The following is a 22,526-nucleotide window of genomic DNA, read 5'->3' on the forward strand; positions in this document are numbered from 1 at the left end:
CATTGATTTTGGGACCCGTTCTAATGGAAGACACCGCAAACCACTGACCACCTTGCTGTGTCTGCTGGAGAGCGACGCTGATCACCGCAATCACCGCAGGTCGCACAATTAGATCCAGTCAATTCCTGAAGTTAAATGGGGGAAAAGCAACTGCGACATATGCAGCTTCCAATTTACCCCAGTTTCTGCGACCGGCTGCTTTTATCTAAAACCTGTACTTGTGTTTGATTAACCCACTCCTGCTGGGTGATTATTATTATTATTATTTATTTTTTTCCTGTTTTTCCTGGACCCGAAGGCAGTCAGAGAAGGATATCTTTACCTGAATGAACTACTGTACTACTGTGGACGAGAAGACTATGAGCTGACACGCTCCAGTTTTTCTTCTGTGCTGCAACCGATTTGGGTATGTAATACAACCATAGGTCTCGGTTGCCCACCAAGAATTCAAAATCTGTCCGAGCTCACTTTGTAGGCTTCATTCATGCATATTCACTCGTTAAGGAGCACTCATAGCCTAAGCTCTTTAATTTGGACAGTTTAAGCGGAAAAATTAATAACAGAGTGTAATGTGTTGTGAAGTTTTGTGGCCGTGGGGGGTCCAAGGCACTGAAAATTCATAGTGATCATAAAATGTAGAGAATTTAAAAAGAGAGTAACAGAGACGAATGGCTGCCTGAATGGTTACTGCAGTTTTTTTTTTTTTTTAGCTGTTTGAATGAACTGCTGATTTTTGGCTGCGGTCAGATTTAAAAGTAAATCATAAAGAGAAAAAAAGTGCACGAATCAGCTGACTGTGACAAGAGGGAATGGTTGCTTGTTAATTAAATTTAATTACTGTGCATAATAAAGTTACTTCACTGAGGGGAATCTCTGTCCTGTATTCATAGGTCTATTCGTGGAAGATTCCTGCCAGGAGTCACTGTCTGTAACAACACTGCATAGAAAGAAACCTTTGAGTTGTGAAGGCTGGAAACGTATTAACATTGTTATGGATCTAAAAGACTATTACCTGTTGGGTGCCCTGCTTGCCTGCATATGGCTAGATCCTTCAATAGCCCAAGAGCTAATCTACCCCATCAGGGAGGAGTTGCAAGAAAATGTCCTCATTGGAAACATACCAAAGGACCTAAACATTTCCCATACAAATGCTGCCACCGGAACGAGTGCTAATCTTGTGTACCGGCTCGTCTCCAAAGCAGGAGATAACCCACTGGTCCGCGTTCTGAGCAGCACTGGAGAAATATTCACAACATCAAACCGAATTGACAGAGAGAAGTTATGCCCCGGTCCCTCCTTTGAGGACAGCGAGTGCTCCTTTGAAATTGAAGTGGTCATCCTGCCTAATGATTATTTCAGGCTGATAAAGATCAAAATAATCGTTAAAGACACAAATGATAATGCCCCCATGTTTCCATCCCCTGTGATCAACATCTCTATCCCAGAGAACACGCTCATTAACAGCCGCTTTGCTATTCCTTCTGCCACTGACCCAGACACTGGCCCCAACAGTGTCCACAAATACGAGCTGATCAATGGGCAAAGTGCCTTCGGCTTAGACATAGTAGAAACGCCTGAGGGGGAGAAGTGGCCCCAGCTCATTGTGCAGCAGAATCTGGACAGAGAGCAGAAGGATACGTATGTGATGAAGATTAAAGTAGAGGATGGTGGCAGTCCACAGAAATCCAGCACTGCCATTCTCCAGGTTACTGTAACAGATGTCAATGACAACAAACCAGTGTTTAAAGAGAGTCAGATAGAGGTTCACATACCAGAGAACTCCCCTATTGGCACATCTGTTGTGCAGCTCCAAGCCACAGATGCAGACATAGGGGCAAATGCAGAGATACATTATGTATTTGGGACTCAGGTGTCTCCTGCTACAAAAAGACTGTTTGCATTGAATGCAACATCTGGCCTAATTACAGTGCAGAGACCTCTGGACAGGGAAGAAACTGCTATTCATAAGCTCTCTGTTTTAGCCAGTGATGGAAGCTCAAGTCCAGCCAGAGCTACTGTTACCATAAACGTGACTGATGTTAATGACAATCCACCTAATATAGACCTGAGATACATAATCAGTCCCATTAATGGCACTGTTTTCCTCTCAGAGAAGGACCCCATCAATACGAAGATAGCACTCATCACCGTGTCAGACAAAGACACTGACATTAACGGCAAGGTCATTTGTTTCATAGAGAAGGATGTGCCCTTCCATCTAAAAGCTGTGTATGACAACCAGTATCTGTTAGAGACATCTGCACTGCTTGACTACGAAGGGACAAAGGAATACAACTTTAAAATTGTAGCATCTGACTCTGGAAAGCCGAGCTTGAATCAGACTGCCTTGGTAAGAGTGAGGCTGGAGGATGAGAACGACAACCCGCCTATTTTTACTCAGCCAGTTATTGAGCTGGCTGTTATGGAAAACAACAAACGTGACTTGTTCCTCACGACTCTTAGTGCCACAGACGAGGACAGTGGGAAAAATGCAGAAATTGTTTACCAGCTGGGACCAAATGCATCATTTTTTGATCTTGACCGTAAAACAGGTGTTCTGACTGCATCCAGGGTTTTTGACCGAGAGGATCAGGATAGGTTCCTCTTCACTGTAACAGCAAGAGATAACGGGACACCCCCTCTACAAACGCAGGCAGCCGTTATTGTAACTGTGCTGGATGAAAATGATAACAACCCTAAGTTCACACATAACCATTTCCAGTTCTTTGTGTCTGAGAATCTTCCTAAATACAGCACTGTGGGGGTGATAACTGTGACAGATTCAGATGCCGGAGAAAATGCTGCTGTTTCTCTTTCTATTCTGAATGACAATGAGAACTTTATACTAGATCCTTATTCTGGGGTGATAAAGTCTAATGTATCCTTCGACAGGGAGCAGCAGAGCTCCTACACTTTTGATGTAAGGGCTGTGGACAGTGGCAGGCCTCCTTGCTCCTCAGCTGCCAAGGTGACCATCAATGTCATTGATGTGAATGACAACACGCCCATCGTTATCTATCCGCCCTCCAACACGTCTTTCAAGCTTGTCCCTCTCTCCTCTATCCCAGGATCTGTGGTAGCAGAGGTGTTTGCTGTAGATGGTGATACAGGGATGAATGCAGAACTCAAATACACAATTGTGAGCGGGAATAACAAAGGTCTGTTCAGAATCGACCCAGTCACAGGGAATATTACTTTGGAGGAAAAGCCAGCGCTCACTGACATAGGCTTACACAGATTAGTGGTTAATATCAGTGACCTGGGTTATCCCAAATCTCTACATACTCTCGTGCTGGTGTTTTTGTATGTTAACGACACTGTGGGCAACGCAACACTCATCAATGATCTCATTCGACGCACCATGGAGACCCCAATTGACCGAAACATTGGTGAAAGTAGTGAAACTTATCAGAGTGGTGACTATTTAACCATAATGATAGCCTTTGTTACTGGCGCCTTGGTGGTGATTATTGTCATCTTTGTGACTGTGCTGCTGCGCTGCCGCCATGCTTCCAGATTCAAAGCCGCTCAGAGAAAAAAACAGGGGGCAGAGTGGATGTCACCCAACACAGAAAACAAGCAGAACAAGAAGAAAAAGCGCAAGAAAAGGAAGTCCCCCAAAAACTCCTTGCTCAACTTTGTCACCATTGAGGGGAACAAACCTGATGATCCTGCCCACGAGCCAATCAACGGAACCATCAGTCTGCCCACCGAGCTAGAAGAGCAAGGGATTGGACGGTTTGATTGGAATGCCACACCGACCACAACCTTCAAACCCAGCAGCCCAGACCTGGCCCGGCACTACAAGTCCGCCTCGCCGCAGTCGGCCTTTCATCTCAAGGCCGACACACCGGTCTCAGTGAAGAAGCATCATGTGATACAAGAGCTCCCATTGGATAACACATTTGTGGGGGGCTGTGACACCCTTTCCAAGAGATCCTCCACGAGCTCCGACCACTTCAGTGCCTCAGAGTGCAGCTCCCAAGGAGGGTTCAAGACGAAGGGGCCCATGCACACCAGACAGCAGGTAAAAGAGCACTTTTACTGGTCTATAAGTACTGCCTATAACTGCCCTGTTCCACAGTGCTAAAGTGCCAGTCTAGATTAGGGACTGACTCTAAGGTACTGTGAAGCAGCAGAAAACAGTTCAGGAGACATACTGCTTCAGCAAGTTTCTCAACTTAAAAAGAAAAGAGAGAAAAAGTAACTTGAACAAGAGCTGATTAATGGAGTTGATTATGGACTCAACAATCACATGCATAATTTGGGGATAACAATTACAAACCCAAGTTTTGTATTTAGTATATATTTAATTCATATTTACCAAAATGCAAGTGGATGAGTGATTGCTTTGCCTTATTTTGTCTTTTCAGCACCCAGGTTAGATCACTGGTAAAATGTACCAACATAACATTAATTGTAACCCAATGATGTTTGTAAAAGAAACATTTTTTTCTTGCCTATCTACTCAGATTGCTGCTTTTCATCAGAGACAAATGCTGCACACATTCTCCAAAAAATAGCTGACTTTTCACCTCTCTCTCTCTTCATAAAACTCTTGAGTGTATTCATGTTTTTTTTTGTTTGTTTCTTTGTTTTTGGTGTGCATTGTAATATCATAAAAGACTGTAACCTTTTCAACACCTGCAGCAATAACAACAGTCAATAATTAGACTGCTGCAGTGGTATTGTGAATGTCACTATAGGCTTTGCCACATCATCTGAGCTTGAATTAAATGCCTCCTCTCAAAGCACACTAGCAAACTGAGTGAAGCTTGTCTGGAACTTGATACACATCCAATTCAAAAAGGATTAGCCAATAATGAGCCTCAAATTTCAACGTAATCCATGCTGCTTTTTATCAAAGCCTTATTAATTTTTCTGCTAATAAAGCACCACTGCACAACACACAGTTTTAATCTAATGGAACACACGTGGACAAATATTGGGAACTGCAGAAAAGAGGGAAGAGAGTACAGAAGGAGAAGGGAAGGCAGAGAGAGACTGTTGTCGATGGGTCAGGCTTGACAGTGGTACTGAACCTTTAGGTGGCAGTGTTGCGCTGCATGGCAGAGCCTGGCAATATGCCAACCTGCAGTGGACTTATAAATGCAAGGGAGGAGAAGAAAGGAGTGAAACCTATGTTAGTGTTCTTAGTGAAATACTCTCGCCTAATGATGCAGAGGCTGCACAGGAAAGATTGATAATGGCAGTTAGAGATGTGAGTGATAAGATCTATCCGGACGAGCGAGTGGAATTACAGGGGTGACACTGTGCGACTCCTGTCGATGCATACCTCCGGGTCACTGCATCTGGGGTTGCATTTAATGTGTTTCTGTGTGAGAGGTAGCAGTCAAAAGAGGCATTCAGTGTGGCGTCATTTGCCAGGCGCCGTTTGTGTCTGTGTGTGTGTGTGTGTGTGTGTGTGTTTGGGTGGGTGGGTGGTGGGGTGATGTGTGAGAGAGAGATGAGACGAGGCGATGAAATGGGTGATGCTGGCGGTGGCGGCGGGTGGGGTGAGGTGGGGGCCACTATTCAACCCTAGAGGAGGACACATGAGATATGACACTATACTGTAAGCACAACTTCATTGATTTGCTCAGTCATCCCACAATTCCACACAAGATTTATTGGAATCAATAATTCTGACAAATGATTCAAAGAAGCACACAAACAGAGCCAGTGTTTTCTATATTGTGCCACCAATATTATAAATGATGCACTGTTACAGACACTTTTGTTCTCAGACTTATGTCTGAAAATGTTCCGTACAGTTTCTTTTTGTTTTTTTTCTTTTGGTACTTGTATAGAGCAAAAATGTTATCCTTATAGAAAATGAGGAAACTGATTTCATGTGGGTCGTGCCTCAGTCTAATTCTACTACTGGTCTGCTATTAATAATTATACAAAGCAGTTCAAATAAGCCCGTCTCCTTTCAATATTATGAAACATCTCTTAAGAGAATCACATCTTTAACAGCTTTACAGAAGCATTTGGTTACATATTCAAACAACTGTAATATTTAGATATGCACAGAACAAGAATAAGTTCCTTTTATTATCAATATGCACAATTATGTTGCGACTGCACACAGTGACACACTTTATCTTCATTTGGTTATTATTCAATCAAATAGTGATTATCCTTCTTTCCATTATTAGCTGATATCAATCTTTAGAATTTGTAAAGAAGGCTCTTATAGCATGCGGTTGGTTCTTAGTCATAATTACTCCAAAAAACATCTCACAGACAAAGACTCCAGCTCAGATTGACAGTTATTGATTGTGGTTAAATGATTAGACTGCCCCGACTGCACTGACATGTCTTACTGGATAAACCAGGGTATGTTATCAGTGCCACTGTTCCATCCATTGTTTTGATTGTTTTGCACAATGCAGCCATTTGTATTGACATGCACATGTCATCTCCATTTCATGATCATTCATGCAGAGATACCCATCCACTATGTTCTATGCCTTTTGGATTTATGCTGTAGTTTTTATAAGTTAGACCAAAAAAAGAAGAAGAAGAAGAAAAATACCAATTACCTTTGACTGAATCTTTTAAACAGACAGTATATCCAAAAGGTAATATCATCGGATTATCATATCATTCTCTGCAGAGTAGAAGCGCTTCAGAAGAAGATAAGAGCTGCATTATTAAAAGATTTCTTATATATACACAGATAACAAAAACGAGGCAATATCATTTAAAGTTATTACTGGTTATTTTTTTAGTTGGAAAATGTAATTTGATGTAATAAATTGAAATTGCAGCTAGTAGGGTGTTGAACTGTTGCCATACATAAAGGATCCAAAAAGGTATCCGATAGGAAGAAGAAATTCAGCACTTGGTTTGCTGCCCTATGACTAATAGACCAACACCAATAAGCAACCATTGCCTGAAGTTAACACGAAACAACCAGTTAAGTAAAACAGGAAGTTCAAGAGGAAGACACAAGCGAAGCTGTGGGTGGATAGCTTTTAAGATTGACCTTCTCTCTTGGAATTGAAAAGCCATTTTCTTCCAGTTCTCAAGAGTCACTTCTATGCAACATCGGCCCCAGTCAAAAAATAAGGAAACCGAAAGGAAATTGATAAACTATTAGGCTCAGAAAAAGACACTGACAGCAGCAGCAAAGCATGAAGACTTCAGCGTTGTCTTCTTCTTAGGCAATATGGAGCGTATAAGAAGCAGAAATAGTAGATCTGCAGCAGCGTCATTACACACAAATGCCTAGTGCAATCAGTTTTATACAGACCCTGAATTGTTGCTTATAGCAATAGGGGAATCTTTGCCTTCCCTTTCATTTTTTTCTCACTTATTATTTACCCTCGAGGGACCTACATTAGTGTAAACAACACCGAGGAAAAAAAGCATGAAAACACTGTCCTAGTTTCACTAGGCAACACAAGCGTCTAAGAAACGGAGTATAATAATCATCATCATTCTTATTCTCATCCTGTCAGTAGTCGTAGACATAGATGTGGCTCACTATCATAACACGAGCCCAGTGGCTATGCATTAACTATGTACTGTGCATCAGATCCCAAGGCTTATGTTAAGAATACGTTAACAGGGTTTTACTGAGGGGAGCAGGGTTTGAAAGTAGTTACAGAGACAGCGGATGAAACATCATGGCTATCTGATTGCATTCAAAATTTTCCATATATCGACTCTTCACAATTAAACTTAAGTAAATCTCATTATGAATGTGAATACAAGGAAGTTAATTGCTAAGTTTGCTACCATATACTGGAAAGTGCAAAGAAGATGTGTCCTCTTTCCCATCACTTTGTGGTGGCAACATACTTTTTATGTGAGACTCTACAATCATGGGACCTATATGGCATTTTAAATTTTGCAACCATGTGGTTTGAACACCTCATGCGTAAAAAGTCTTAATCGCTCTGGGTTCCAATGTTTTTTTTTTTTTTTCTTGCACAACAAAGCAGATGCAGACATGAAAAGGAAGGGTGTACCTACAATTAAGTCATCTGCTATTGCTGTGATGTGCTTTTCTTCACCCCAAATCTGCCTCAGCCCTGGGGTCATGTAACAACTTTCTATCTGTGCAGTTTCGGTCTAGTTTCAGCACATATAGAACAAATGGCAACACGTGAATGTGGGTTGACTCAATCAAAAATAATACTGGAGCTTTTTTTTCTGCTTAAAATTGAATTAAATATATCTGTTTACATCGAACTCACAGATCATTTCCTTCTTGCTGTGAACGCTACAGTAAAAAAATAGGCATATGTTACATTATCTCATAAACAATGAGCAGCCTTTTAAATATCACAGTAGATGGAGTATTCAGTTTAAAGTGCAGGGTATGAGAAGACTCGTGGAAAAAGGGGGGAATCCTCAGCGAGAAGATTCCTGGAGTTGTCAGTAATGTAATGAATGTAATGAATGGACATCCTATGCAAACAGGAGTTTGTACAGACCATTGTAATTATGGAGCCTTGGGGGAGTCGTCCTTCTTGTGCAGGTTCATTTGCCACATTAATAAGGGGATTAGTAGTATGTACGGGGGCTGATGGCAGCAGGAGAAGTTTGAGAAGATTAATGAACTATGACAATGTTGCACCTGAGGGGAAAAGTCTGTTGCAATATCTTATGGGTTGTGCTGACACAGAGTTTGGCAGTATGAAAGAGGAAGATGGAGAGAGGCCAGTGATTGTTGCCGACTGTGATCATACATCGTTCTCCCAAGCTATCCTGTCACTTAATCAGGATACTGTGTTTGTGATCTCTTACACTGAGCATGTCCTTCATACTTTTAACTGATGATGTTCCAGTAGGCACAACACTTTTTTTCTTTTTTTTTAAAGCGACATCAACTTTTGCAAATCTGAAGAATAAAAAGGTTACATTTGGTTAATAAGTAAAGATATTATTTAACCAAATCTTTGAGCGAGCTCCTTAAAGTTAGGTTTGTTGCCAGCATCTGATGAATAATTAAGAAAACAGCAGGTAAATCCAAGAAGAAGATCTTAAGTGCTGCGTCTTCTCATTCAGTAAACTGTAGCGGATCCTCAAAACAAATGTTGCTGTCTGGAGAAAGTAAGCCAGGAAGTGTGTGAGTGAAGTTTCTATCAAAGCTTTAAATTATCAGTGGAGGATTTGCAAGGCTCTTTACCACAGAGAACATTGTATCTGTGTCTTTAAAAAACTTGTCGTGTCCTCTATATTCTAGGTGGGTAAGAGGAAATGAAATGGATTGCAAGCTGTACTATGGTAGTGGGTGTGAGTACTATCAGAGTAGATTATTGCCCCAAGGGGGATCCAGTTTTGTCTGCACAAAATAACAAAATAAATCAAAGCTCCCTGTTGGTACACTGGCTGAACTATTGAGTTCATTTATATGTTTTTATTTTCCCGTTTCAGAAAAAAAATGAAGTGCTACTGATTTTTAATATATTTATATATTTATTAATTTATAGGCTTTTTCCTCCTTTCTTTGTAACTGCCAGGAGCAGAATTGCCAAACACAGATGATGGCAAATTACCAGGAATTACATTTTTTTTGTTGTTTATTTGTTTTTGTGAACATTTCATTAATTTTTCCCTTATGTTTGAAACATTTTCATCGCACATGTTCAGAAACCTCTCATCATTATGCTGTTTTATTCTGTCCACCACGTACAACGCAATTTTGATGATGACAAATATTGTCTCCTATCAAAAGGTCTCATGTAAGTGTGCGCATATGTGATTTATTTATTTTTTTTCATATCTGGTTTGTTGTTTGTCCATCACTTTTGGCTGGCAACCCATTCATCTTAAATTTATCATCCATTTCTGCAAATTCTCAAAGCGCATTGATTGATGATCAGTCTTCAGGGGCTTTGCTTTGTGAAATTAATGCACAAAAGTCATAGCGGCTTTTGTAGGACTGTCATTACTTAATTCATCTCCATGTTTTCGCTAATCCACAAAACACATTTCCCATTTTTCTGAGGCAATCAATCAAGTTGACATACTGGCTTTGCTTTTTTTTTTTTTTCTTTTTTTTTTTTCCCTAACACTGCATGATATTAAAAAGACAAACTGCAGCTTAAAACACTTAAGGTATCAACACCTCATCTGAATTCTCTTGAATTTTCCACAAAAATAAGAGTAGAGGGTGGAAGAAAATGTTTCTTGACTGCTTGCTTGTCTACGAATCTATCTATCTATATATATTATATCAAAAAAGAAAAAAAGAAAAAAGATGGAGTTATGATGCTACTTCATTGTTTGAATGCCCCCATACCCCCCAACAACCCATCTCTCCTTTCCACTCCTCACTTGGCTCCTCCACCCACTCCTTATCTTCCCTGTCTCCAGCCCCTAACCTTTCACCCATGTTTTATCAGGGTCAATGCCGTTACATGCTATGTTAAATCACCAAGGGTGTGTTCACCTTTGTGTTCTGATCATTTGTGACAGATGAGGGTGCTTTGTGTTCAACACATAGCCCAACTTTTTTTTCCTGTTACCCTCCTCTCTCTGTTTATCATCAGAGAAAAAAAGGGTGTGTGGGTAAAAGATGGGCAAAGCGGCGCTGTCTATTCTGACATGACAAACCCAGAGGGAGATGTGTCCTTGTCGTTGGGGTGTTGTGTCAAATAACACACAGGCCGCTGCTCTGTCACTAGCGTGTGCCAGTGTCTAGACTAATAGTTGTGATAATGGCATTGCCAGCCAAAACCCCCCTCAAGCTAAGAGCCTCACTTGACTTGAAATGTGACTGCCATTGACTGCTTTGCCACTGGGTCTCATAGCTCACAAAGACTCTGTAACCCTCATCGATGTAAATCTTGTATATATGAGATGTTTCATGTAAATTGAACTCCTGGTAATCTTGCCTAATGTGCTGTGTTAAACAATAATGGACTTGTTTTATTTTAGTTTTGTATTATTTATTTCTGCTGCCTTCTCCTTTTCCTTTTTCTTTTTTTTTTCATTGCTGGGTATACATTAATTACATCTGAAATAAACTCTTCCAAATCTTCAGTACACTGCAAACCCCACTCTGTTTATAAACACTTTATTTGAACAGTGGTATTCTACCTTTATAATTTCATAATAAATGTTTCAAAGAGATCATCTCTTTCTTGTTTTGAATTTGTCCGTTTGTTCTGCCTCTGTGATGTTGTGATGGAACATTATATGTATAAACTGGGATATGTTTCAGTCAAGCTACCATGTGTGCACCAGTTCTAATCAGCATTTGCTCATATACATGTGCTTCAGCTGATTATATTGCCAAGTTGTGTATTTTAAGAAGCAAACAGATTTTCTGCTTTGACTGATCTGGTCTTTTAAAACGAGGCACACAAAGTCACTGACACACAGCCAACCCAATAATTCACTTACAGCGGAAGGGAAATTTAATTCAAAGTTAATTTAAAGAGGTATGTCATTTTAGGGGAATTTCACCATTTCTCAGTCTTAAACAGTCACACGTGAACATGGTGTCTTCATTTTCTCTTCCAACTGACCTAAATACATGAATGTTAATGAGATCAAGTTAGCAGATGCTTTAAAACATGCCATGGCGAGGGGTTTTTATACACAGTGGTTGTTAGCATAGCATCAGAAAATAGGCTCAGATTTTTTTCAAGTCTTGTTTATTTCCTCCTGTGTCTACTGGCCATGAAGAGATCATTTCTTTAAAAAAAAAAAAAAAAAGATGTGAGAAAGAAGCTTTTGCTTTATGAAAAACTGATCCTAAAAATTCATAACAACTTCCCAGTCAAACATTCATCTGACTATCTTCTATGGCTGCAGTTGTATAAGTGTGAAACCCCCCATCTTCATTTTGCATTTGTGGTAAGAAGTGACCCTTCACAACCAGTATGGACCAGAGGAGTCGTTACAGTGAGTTTCTCCATAATTACTCACATCTTTCTACAGCATGAGTTTAGAACCACTTCTAAAACATACAGTGTGCATACATTTGTATGCATCTGACATGGCTGTAAGCTAAACGTGGATAATAGTCTAATATAACTTCAAAGAACATGAAGTCTTTCATGAGTTGTTTGACTGTAAGGCTGCACAGAAAAAAAAAGGGCCAACTGAATTTTTCTTATGGTAGTATTTTGAGTCCTGAAGTGCTCAGATTTTGTTGCGTCTTCACTCTTGCACATTACATTTAATTAAGATTTAATTCTGATCTGCGGAAGCAATTGTGTTATTGTGTTATCTTACAATCATTTCGCAAGGATACATTTAAATGTGAACAGAAAATATAAATACCATTAGCAACTGGGAATTTCCTGCTTTATCTACACCATCTTCATCTTCATCCTCATCATCATTGCTGCCAACACCATCCTAAAAAACAGTAACACTGTCAAAATGTATATTGTAGATATCTATGAAATATTTAGAAAAAAAAGCTGTTTTTTCCCCCCAAATACTGATATTTTTGTACAGGTGCATGCTTTTTTTTTTCTTTTTAATCTCCAGCTATTTTCCAGTTTAAGAAGTGTAGATGTGTCACCTCTTAACTGGTATTTGAAGAAAGGGTGATGAGTGGTGGGGTGGTGGTTGGATTTCAAATTGCCACGACAACACATCCATGGAAAGTAGGGCTAACTCAGCTTAATCTGTCCACTGAGTCTGAAAGCCAAAGGCAGAGCTTAGTCTGCATTTGGGTGAAGATGAGGGGGGGAAAAAAGGATAAATAAATAAATATCGGCTTTAAAGTTTGACCTCATATATATGGTCACTTTCAAAAAGCTGTGTGCACTTACTGAGTAGAATTTGAAATCTGCCTTCTGACCTATAGTATAATCACACTGCTGGACTTATTCAACCAAAAAAATAAATAAATAAATAAATGTGGAGTGCTGGTCAGGGTGGGTGGGCAATGCCAGCATTGCATCTCTGATCTGAGCATTTTATGAAAATATGTTTTCAGTGATTGTCAGTCTTGTGGCCTGTTTCCTAAATTCAGCATAATTTACATACAGCTGGAAGAGCACATTGAACAAATCCATAAAAATGCTGTCCTACCACTGAATTTGATGAAACTTTCTTTTGCTCTTACAGACCAAATTTAATGCCACACATGAGATCATATGTGACCTCTATGCGCATATTCTGGTTAGTGAAAGACTAAATGACCTCTCTCTCTACCAACCGTGTCTTCAATTAATATGATAGCGGCAAGATGTAATGTAAGCTTTGCCAATGAGGAGGAAAATAACCGACTGCGAAAGTCTCGTCTCGCATATTGAAACGGAACTACTTCAGCAACAAGATTCATTAAAGTCTGTGTGGATGTTTCACAGAAAGCCTGTGTATCTGCTGCGATAGGCACAGACAGTCTGCAGCAAATTTATAAACCTCCAGTGCTCAGACTGTTCTGTTATACAGCTTTGTCATCATGAAACTACACACGACAGAGCAGAACATCCACTTGAACAATTATCCACATGTGGATGATGTCACATGCCTTTTTAACCTTGTTTGGATAGAAAACCAGATTAATTCTGTTCTTGGTCTTCCACCAGCAGTGTCCTCAAAGCCGCACTTGTTTCATTATGCGTAGTCACTGCGCATTAGTATGGATGCTAATAAACGTGATTGTCTCATGAGCCATAGGTGTTCAGGCATATGACTCACTTGCAATGGTTGAAGAAGCATTCGCATTCTTTGTAGCAACACACCTGGTTAAAAGTACAAGTTTTTCATTTTAAATGTACAGTATTATCAAGGTTTACATTAGCATCAAACCCATTAATGCAGAAAAAAAAATTCCCCCCTTGAGAGTGCGTTCTGATTAAATCGGATCACAACAGCAGAGTGAATGCACTTGTGTACGTTCCACACTGCTGTTCACTTGAGAGTCTACCTATTATACAGTGTTACAACTATATGTTGTAATTGCACACATGAGAAACGCTGAACTCTGATCAGACATTCAAAAGAACTCTAATGTGCAAAAAAGATGAAGGCTCCAAAGTCTTTTTCAGAGCTTTCCCTTGTCTTTACTGCATTGCAGCATCAAGCTCTTTTCCGTCATAAAAGGCTGTCTTCATACACCGTGGACTGCATTTTTATAAATATGAGTATGTGTTTTTGAAGTGGTCTGTGAACACTAGGGACTGAAGTTAAAAGGTTAATTTCAAAACTGGCCTCAGCTTTACCTTTGTTTTTAAACTGATAATTCCCTTAAATAATGTTGAAATCAATACTTTATCAAATTTGGTTCACATCAGCTCGTCTGCTGACTTGCACTCTGGGGGCAACAACCAATTTTTCGGGGCTTCCAGTGTAGCAGGCCAATATCCGGGTTGTTGCGTTTGCAGGTAATTGTTTTGAAATGCAGATAATTTTTAAAAGGTAATAAAAAGCTAAATCAATGTCAGATGATAGCTGCCTGTTTTGAGATTGCTTTTGGAAAATGCAATCTGTCTTTTGATTCCCAAATGGGCTGTTAACCAGCATGCAAGAAATCCCCAGCTCAATCCTGATTGGTCAATAGCACTGAGAGTACAAGAGGACTACAAATGAAAAGCAAAAAGATTCCAGTACTGAAAATTTCTGTCTCTTGACTTCAGAATCTACATGCAGATATCTTGTTATGAAGGTTAAAACTTCATGTATTGGACTGCAGAGAAGAAGTCACAGATGCAGGTTTTTTTTTTCAGGTGTTTGACAAATTTGTGAAAAAAATAACAATATTAGTAAGTAAGTAGTAAACAGAAAAACTGTCAATGCAGTGGGACAAAGTGAAATGTATGTTAAAGTGGCAGAATATACGTTTTAAGTTTTTAGCAAGCATGAATATGATCACATATGTTGCGCTCTTACAAGTTTCCATGGCTTGACAGATGGGTTTTGATCATTCATTGGCTTGGAGCTTCACCAAATTATTCATGTGCCCGACGTCATTCCACTGAATTAAAATCAGCATCAGTCAGACACTTGAAGAGGGCCCAAGAGTTTGGGTCCATTATTTTCCTGTCATTATTATTATTATTATTTCTGCTGCTGATGCACATGCTGTCATATTTCCCTCTACTCTAGTCACGCAAACATTTCCCTACAGTGGGTTATCTATCTAAAACATTCAGTGTAATGTGTGTCTTTCTTGGTGCAGTCTCACTTTGGTCACACCACTTGAACCTGAGCCAAATGTGATTTTTCTACTTACCTTTATTTCTGAAGACAACGAACAACATCCAAACAACTGTACATACAAAATGAAAAAAGTGGCCCAACGGTTATGGAGGTGACCTTTGGCCTGGAAGGTTGTGAGATCAGTTGTTGGCCAGGCAAGATATATTAGAAATAATAAAATAAAATAAAAAAGCAACAATCATATGCCTGTAAGCAAGGCACTTTTGTTCCAGTGGGGTTGGTTGGTAGATAAGAGTCCAGCTATCAAATGTTGATGTGTAAACCCATGTGAGTGCGAAGCAGGATAATTCTGAAAAGGGATATTTGCTTGGTGAATTTAACGTGGATTTAAAAAATAAAAATTCACACCAAGGGAAAGAGTGGTGAATTGATCTTTATGCTTCTGTTCTCTGTTGACATTTTGACCCTGGATTGAAATTTAACTGCCATCCCCTGAGTCTTTTAAGCACATAAATACAATATTTAGATCTAGTCCTCTTACAACTTGGTAGTTGATTCCACATGGATTCTTAGAGCAAGCACATTAGACTTAGAATGCATGAATATCATTTTATGGGGATTTTGAAGGATTTCCATTTAAGAGCACAGTAATGAACAACATAAAAACAGAAGCGTTGCCGCAACCTGCAACATTTTTGCTGCCTTTAAGAACATAAACAGCTTTCTTTCAAAAATACTCTTAAGTAGTAAATTAAGGTCTATCACCCTTTGAGGCTTCCCAGATTTGTTCCAAGACTTCAAAATAATGCCACGTCTGTGCAGATTCTGTCGAGAAAACATTTAATGTTGACACAGTAACTCCAGAAGGTATGTGTCGTCCCCGGTGAGAGCAGCAGCTACTTTGGTATTAGGCTTGGAGGAGGTTTGGTCTTGTGATTGAAGTGTAGCAGATCATAGAATTAAGTCCACATTATTTCCCATGGTGAAATGGATGAAGCCCATTGATTAAATGGTGTTAAGACTAACTATATATTTCCTAAAATCTGTACTGTATCATTAATAGATTCCCTTCATCACAACAACAAAGAGCAACAACACTTAGTGTGGATGGCATATTATTTCTTTTCTGGCAGAGAGTACAATGACTGAATTAGTAGACATATAAAGCTCTTCAGGGAGCTAATTAAATAAGAAGTTGTGATGTATGGCGGCTAGAAGGATGTGTGTCAACTCAGCCCTGTCCGATGTATAGACTGAAGATTTGTATTGATCGTATGCTTTGTCTTGTGCCTCAGGCATCAGCATGCTGCAGTGTAAGCCATGTGCCTTGCCTTTGTCTGTTGAGTTGAGCAGATAAGGGTTGTGATAAATCTGCCTGAGAATAAGCTGTCATAGAGGTGGCGCACATGGGAATATTTAACACAAACATAAAAAATGGCTTGTCTGTTGTTTTATCGTTGAGGGTATACGAAATGGCAAAGTTTTAAAATACTCTCACCTCTGTATTTTTGCACTTTTCTATCTCTGCAGCCCTCATATGCACAGAAGTTTGCAGTCCTGCTCATCTTTGTTAGGCTCAGGGAACAGACAAAAAAATGGAGGAAAGGGAGAGATGCTTTGCACAGAATGGTGAACCAGCACCTTATCGCCTCTCAGTAATATGCAGAGGTGTAAAACATTTGGCTAGCTTATTTAGATGAAATGATTTAGTCCTGGTTGTGCGGAGTTAGCGAGGGCTGAATCAAGTAGTGTGTTGGGGATGAGGAGGGAGGAGGTGAAAATTGGTTTCCACTATCTTACGGCACACATAGAGACCCAGCCTGGTTTCCTCTCTCTCCACAGACTCCCTTCTGATGATAACGTGCCCTGATAATGGATATATGCACCCAGATTTATTTTCTATTTCCTGCCACAACTGCTTTTCGAAGAAACTTTTTAATGTATGAGTTTTATGGCTGCTTTCAGCTGTGACATTCAGAAGGCAGAGTTCCAGTAGCAGAGAATTGAGGGGAACATTTGCCATGCAAAAAATAGAAGAGGGTGCTCTTTTGTGGCCTGAAACTTTTACTGTAACATATATAAAAAGGCTCTAATGGAAGTTCAGATGCAAAGGAAGTGAAACTTCCACTCTGCTGATTTGTCTGCCTCAGTGTCTGTCCACAGAGGTTGTATCCCACTTGGCATCACTGCAGGAAACTATCACAGTGCATTTCATTATGGGTTTTCTCTTGTTGGAATAGTCTTTGCCATGTGATTCATTAAGGCCATCACGGATGAAAATTTGCTTGTCATTTATTTATTGTCTATTATTTGAAATCCAGAAATCCAGTCCAAAGTTTATGGGAGATGATCTGAGTGACTTAGACAACCCGAGCTAATATCACAACCCCCAGTTTGGCTATATTTGCCCCCCCCCCCCCCCCCCCCCCCCCCCCCCCCCCTAATCTTTAAAAAGCGTTGGCTTTGTCAGTCATGTGACATGTGACCCCACGACATACTTGCTAGGGCATTTCAGTGTCCCAGAAACCAGCCCAGCCTCTGTGCTAGGAACAATAAGGTTCCTTCATCACCACAGACTCGGGACTGTGGTTTGCCCCAGGCCATATATCACATGAAATCCCATATGAATGGAGTACATGTGTGTGTCTGAGTGGAAGTGTGTATTTTGTTGTGGTGATGATGGGACTGTATTCCCTCAACACTTACTCAACACTGCTCTAAGCTGTTCACCCAGTGAGATTAGTGACTGCCTTGTTCTGGTCCATATCTTCCCAGTAGGAAGTGTGTGCATGTGTGTCCACTTATTTATAGCCCAGCCTCTTGGATGATATTCAGAACCGGAGCAGGACAGAGGGGGGTTTATGCAACACATTTGGCAGATTGAACTGATTCATATCTTAAAAGAGCATGTGCTTTGATCTTGTGTTTACTTTGTGATTGTGATTGCGGCCTAAACTGTGTGTTGAAGAAGTGCACTATTGATTAGTGATGGTCTCCTTGATACATTTTTGATAAGTTAAATCACTTCATAATTTCATATTTTATATATAAATCAACTTAATTTTTCTAGAGTGAAACAGGATAAGCTGAAGAGAATGGATGGATGGATGGATGGATGGATAGATGGATGGAAAAGTAACCATATCTCAAGTGGCGAGACATTCACTATATTGCCAAAAGTATTCACTCATCCATCCAAATCATTGAATTCAGGTGTTCCAATCACTTCCATGGCCACAGGTGTATAAAACCAAGCACCTAGGCATGCAGATTGCTTCTACAAACATTTGCCAAAGAATGGGTGGCTCTCAGGAGCTCAGTGCATTTCAGTGCAGGATGCCACCTATGCAACAAGTCCAGTTGTGAAATTTCCTCGCTACTAAAATATTCCACAGTCAACTGTTAGTGGTATTATAACAAAGTGGAAGTGTGTTGGATAAATTCTAAAACTTGTCAAAAACCAAGACCACACAGTCAGTCTGGTAAAAAGGGTTTATTCTTGCAAGAAAAGAGACAGTTACGGTTTGCCTGGGCAATCGTAAACGCTCTACCAAATGACTATTTAAGTTCCGTATTTATACACACAGAAAGCACATGGTACGGGAAGATTGTAGGAGAAAGAGGAAGCGCCTGAAACACTTTGATGTCTGCAAGGTTCTGTATTGGTGCATGCAGACAAATAATGAAACCAGACATGGGACGAGGATGAAAATCAGACATACTCTTAACTCCTTTTGTCAATTGTCAATAACAAGGTACACAAATATGAAACTCAGATAAAGGTCAGAGAGTGTCATTAGGACTGTGGTTAACTTTTGTCTTCACACACATAAGGTTCAGAGAGGTCACACAATGCTTCTTCTTCCTCATGTAGATATATCTCTGTTCATAACTAATGCAATTCATACAGATAAACATGATTATTATAACTCATACCTTACATTTTCCTAACAGATTGGGAATGACAACAAGTGGTAGGCTATGTAAAATCACAGAGGTCAGCGGATGCTGAGGTGCATGGTGCACAGAGGTCACCAACTTTGGTGATTCTGGTGTGGGGTTGTTTTTCAGGAGTTGGGCTCAGCGCCTTAGTTCCAGTGAAAGGAACTCATAATGCTTCAGCATACCAAGACATTTTGGACAATTTCGTGCTCCCATCTTTGTGGGAACAGTTTGGGGATGGCCTCCTTCCTGTTCCAACATGACTGCGTACAAGTGCACAAAGCAAGAAGCATAAAGACATGGATGGGCAAGGTTGGTGTGGAAGAACTTGACTGACTGCAAAGAGTCCTCACCCCAGCCTGATAGAACACCTTTGGGATGAATTAGAAGAGAGACTGCTCTAATGGATGGATTAAGAATGGGATGTCACTCCAGTTCATATGCATGTGAAAGCAGACAAGCAAATACTTTTGGCGCTATAGTGGATATCCTGAAAATAAAAGAGAACTGTAAATGGAATTGAACTCAGCATTTTGCCAAAACTGTTCCCTTTTTATTGGATACACAATGGACATGCACTTTAAAGTGTTGATGGCTCAGTGAGAGACTAAACATTTGTTAGGTGCAACCAAGGGTCAGTTTGTCACTTACCATTTTTTGCTTGAGTGTGCACACACACACACACACACTTATTACATTATTAATGTATCTTACAGGTCTAACCTGGCTATCTCATCTTATCAGTCAACTCCTATAATACTGGCAAAGTTGACCAGTGCTCTCCAAAGCATGAATCCTACAATGATGTTTCTATAAGTAAGATTATGAACATTACTGGAGCAGCCAACAACTGCTTGCAATGTAAAACTGTGCCATAATGGTGCCCTTAGTCCATCTGCAGGTACAGGTTAGCGCATTGGAGTCCCTGCCTTTGAAACTGCATCACTAAAGGAATGATAAGATTAACATCTGCCTTTGGATGTAAAATGTCTTAAGCTTTCGAGAGATTGTCATAAGAAATTAGTATAGACATTTATGTTCCCCTCAGGATAAATTGTAATCACTTCAGTGATTCCCTTTTCACATAAAAAATTCAAATTTGTCCAGTAGGCTTCTTTGGTTTATGACTGAATACGTGTAAAAGTGCAGACAGCTTCAGTTTTGATTTATGTTTTGTTTTACCAAATGTTAATACAATTATACACTAAGGTAAATGTTATACCTACTAAACTTCAGCATGTTTGGAATGATGTTATTTTAAGTGTATTGTATATGTCTAAATAGAGACAGCACAGCTTTTATATTGTTCATTTGTCTTTCCTTGTTTTGTTTTTTTTCCTGTAAATAGTAGTTTTTAATTGGAGTGCGAGTATTTCAATGACTCCAGCTAATTATCATTCCATTTAGGAGCACCCAGTTTGTAAAAGATCAGCACAAAGGATGTTTTTAAGTTCAGGTTACTTAAAGTTCCATTATATTTTATATGCAGACTCCCCTTTGTGTTGAAAAAAGTGAAAAAAAAAAAAAAAACCCAGACAGACTAGCTTCATTATACTATCCTCTCAGAATTTAAGTGTTTTTGTATTGTTCTGAATTGATATCTGAACCCTTACCATTATTTTTTGAAGAAATTCAAAAAGCGTGAGTTGATCTCATGGCTTTCTATTCTGCACCTGGCTGTCTGGATCGGGCTTCACAAGAAGGAATCTTTTCTTCTTCTTCTGTGTGTGCGTGTGTGTGTGTGTGTGTGTGTGTGTGTGTGTGTGTGTGTAAGGGGTGTGGAGAGGTCACTGCCTTATAATTGAATAATTGACTGGAAAAACTCTATCTTGCCTGAAAACATATAAAAAACTTGAAAGTCACTGACTTGGAAAAACAGTCCAGTTGTCAATGAACCCTAAAGCTAAAAAGAGATGGCAACAAGCATTTGCTAATTAGATGAAGGCTTCCTCCATCATCGCCCATTGTGGGGATGATAGCAACGCGCAGGTTTGTATTTAGTTTTTCAATTCCTTAGGCTTTACAAAATGCCATCTCTAATTTTCGACGAGGATCTGGCCTTGAAGCCCCTGGTAATATCAAGTACAAACAATCAATCCCGGCCAATCTCTTGAGGCCTTAATGGACTTGGAAGGAATATTAAGAGGTTTTGTCTGCAGAGAAGCTTTCTGCCACAGCAGTCATCCCTCAGCAAATTTGTGTTTGTGTGCCAAGGGAGGCCACACACTGGGACTGCTGTAACAAGCTCTCAGTCCTACTTTCTGAGAAGCTGCTGCCAGGCCAACGAGCAAACGAAACACATGCAAATATGGTGCTCCCACGTAGCCACATAAAGACTACACGGGCTTCATTTTACATTAAATCAATCAGTTTTCAGTCAATAGCATGCATTTCAACAAGATATTTTAATTCTTCTCTGTTTTGCTGGGTTTATGTGACAAATATGGCTGTGCTGATTATTTTGTGTGTGTGAGGCTGCACAGGCGGTGGCATTTTACAATGCCAGACTGAATGTGGGGTAACCATGAGATTGTGGGACGAGTGCCCAGTCCTTGGGTGGAAGTCCAGTTGTAAATCCGCCTGTTGTTGCCACACATTGAAACTAATGAAACTAATGAAACACCCTCCTAGATGTGTCATCGCTTCTCAGTATTACCTCACGGTTTAGCAAGAAAAATCTGCGCTGAGAAGTCGAATTAACTTGGATAGGAGGTCCTGTTGCAGGCTTTCTATCTTGGTTATTTTTTGGAGAGGGACTGTTGGTGTGATGTGAGATGAGAGGGTTGACTTAAGATTCTGACTTAATACTAGCCTGACATTTGTGTTTGTGTTTTTTTTTTCTTTCTTCTGTTCTTTTCTCTCTGTCAGTATTCATTTTCTGTCTCTGCTTGAGTGCAGGGACAAGACCATAGGCTACCTCAGTGACAAGCTGTTCTTTACATACATGTATTTTTTGTGCCCTCTGATATCAAAGAATAAGCTATTTACCATTATTTTATTTCAGATTTTTCTCCCTGACCTTACCCGTTTCTTCATCTCTCTTCTTCGATTTCTAATTTTCATCCCTGTATTTTCATCTCCATTTCTTGCCCGGTGCTCCACTCACTCCATTCTCCATCTGTGTTCCTCAATCTTCTCTCTTTTTACACTTGCATTTCATTCCTTCCTATGCATTTCTCATTTTGTTCTCTAATTTATTTCTCAATTTTCATCATTCACCATCTGCCTGTCAATTTCCTTTCACCCCAGCCTTCTCTCATCCCTGTTTGTTGGAACTGAACATTTCACTGGTCCAATTTAGCAGTATTTCACATTTTATTCTCTTGTTTTCAATATGCACTTACCCAGTGTGTATAGCACAACATAGTATATATCTATTTGACTTTACCCACCTGAACCTTCCTGTCTAAGTGGCTGCTTAGCCGACTGCCAATTTAGAGTTTAACCTCAGGAGAGGAAGGCTATTGCCAGAGAGGCAGATGGTCAGAGGCGGAGGC

The 22,526-nt window shown here is 39.9% G+C and overlaps 1 protein-coding gene across 1 annotated transcript in view; it reads left to right on the forward strand.

Annotated features, from left to right (window-relative positions):
- Positions 1–290: 290 nt before the first annotated feature.
- Positions 291–22,526, forward strand: part of pcdh9 (protocadherin 9) — a 207,436-nt gene continuing 185,200 nt past the window's right edge. Inside the window, exons 1-2 of the mRNA XM_030725274.1 lie at positions 291–406; positions 891–4,027. Coding sequence (XP_030581134.1) covers positions 992–4,027 — 3,036 coding nt within the window. The 5' untranslated portion in view covers positions 291–406; positions 891–991. The remainder of the gene's footprint in view (positions 407–890; positions 4,028–22,526) is intronic.

This window comes from Archocentrus centrarchus, chromosome 3, assembly GCF_007364275.1.
Source record: "Archocentrus centrarchus isolate MPI-CPG fArcCen1 chromosome 3, fArcCen1, whole genome shotgun sequence".
Taxonomy (NCBI): Eukaryota; Metazoa; Chordata; class Actinopteri; order Cichliformes; family Cichlidae; genus Archocentrus; species Archocentrus centrarchus.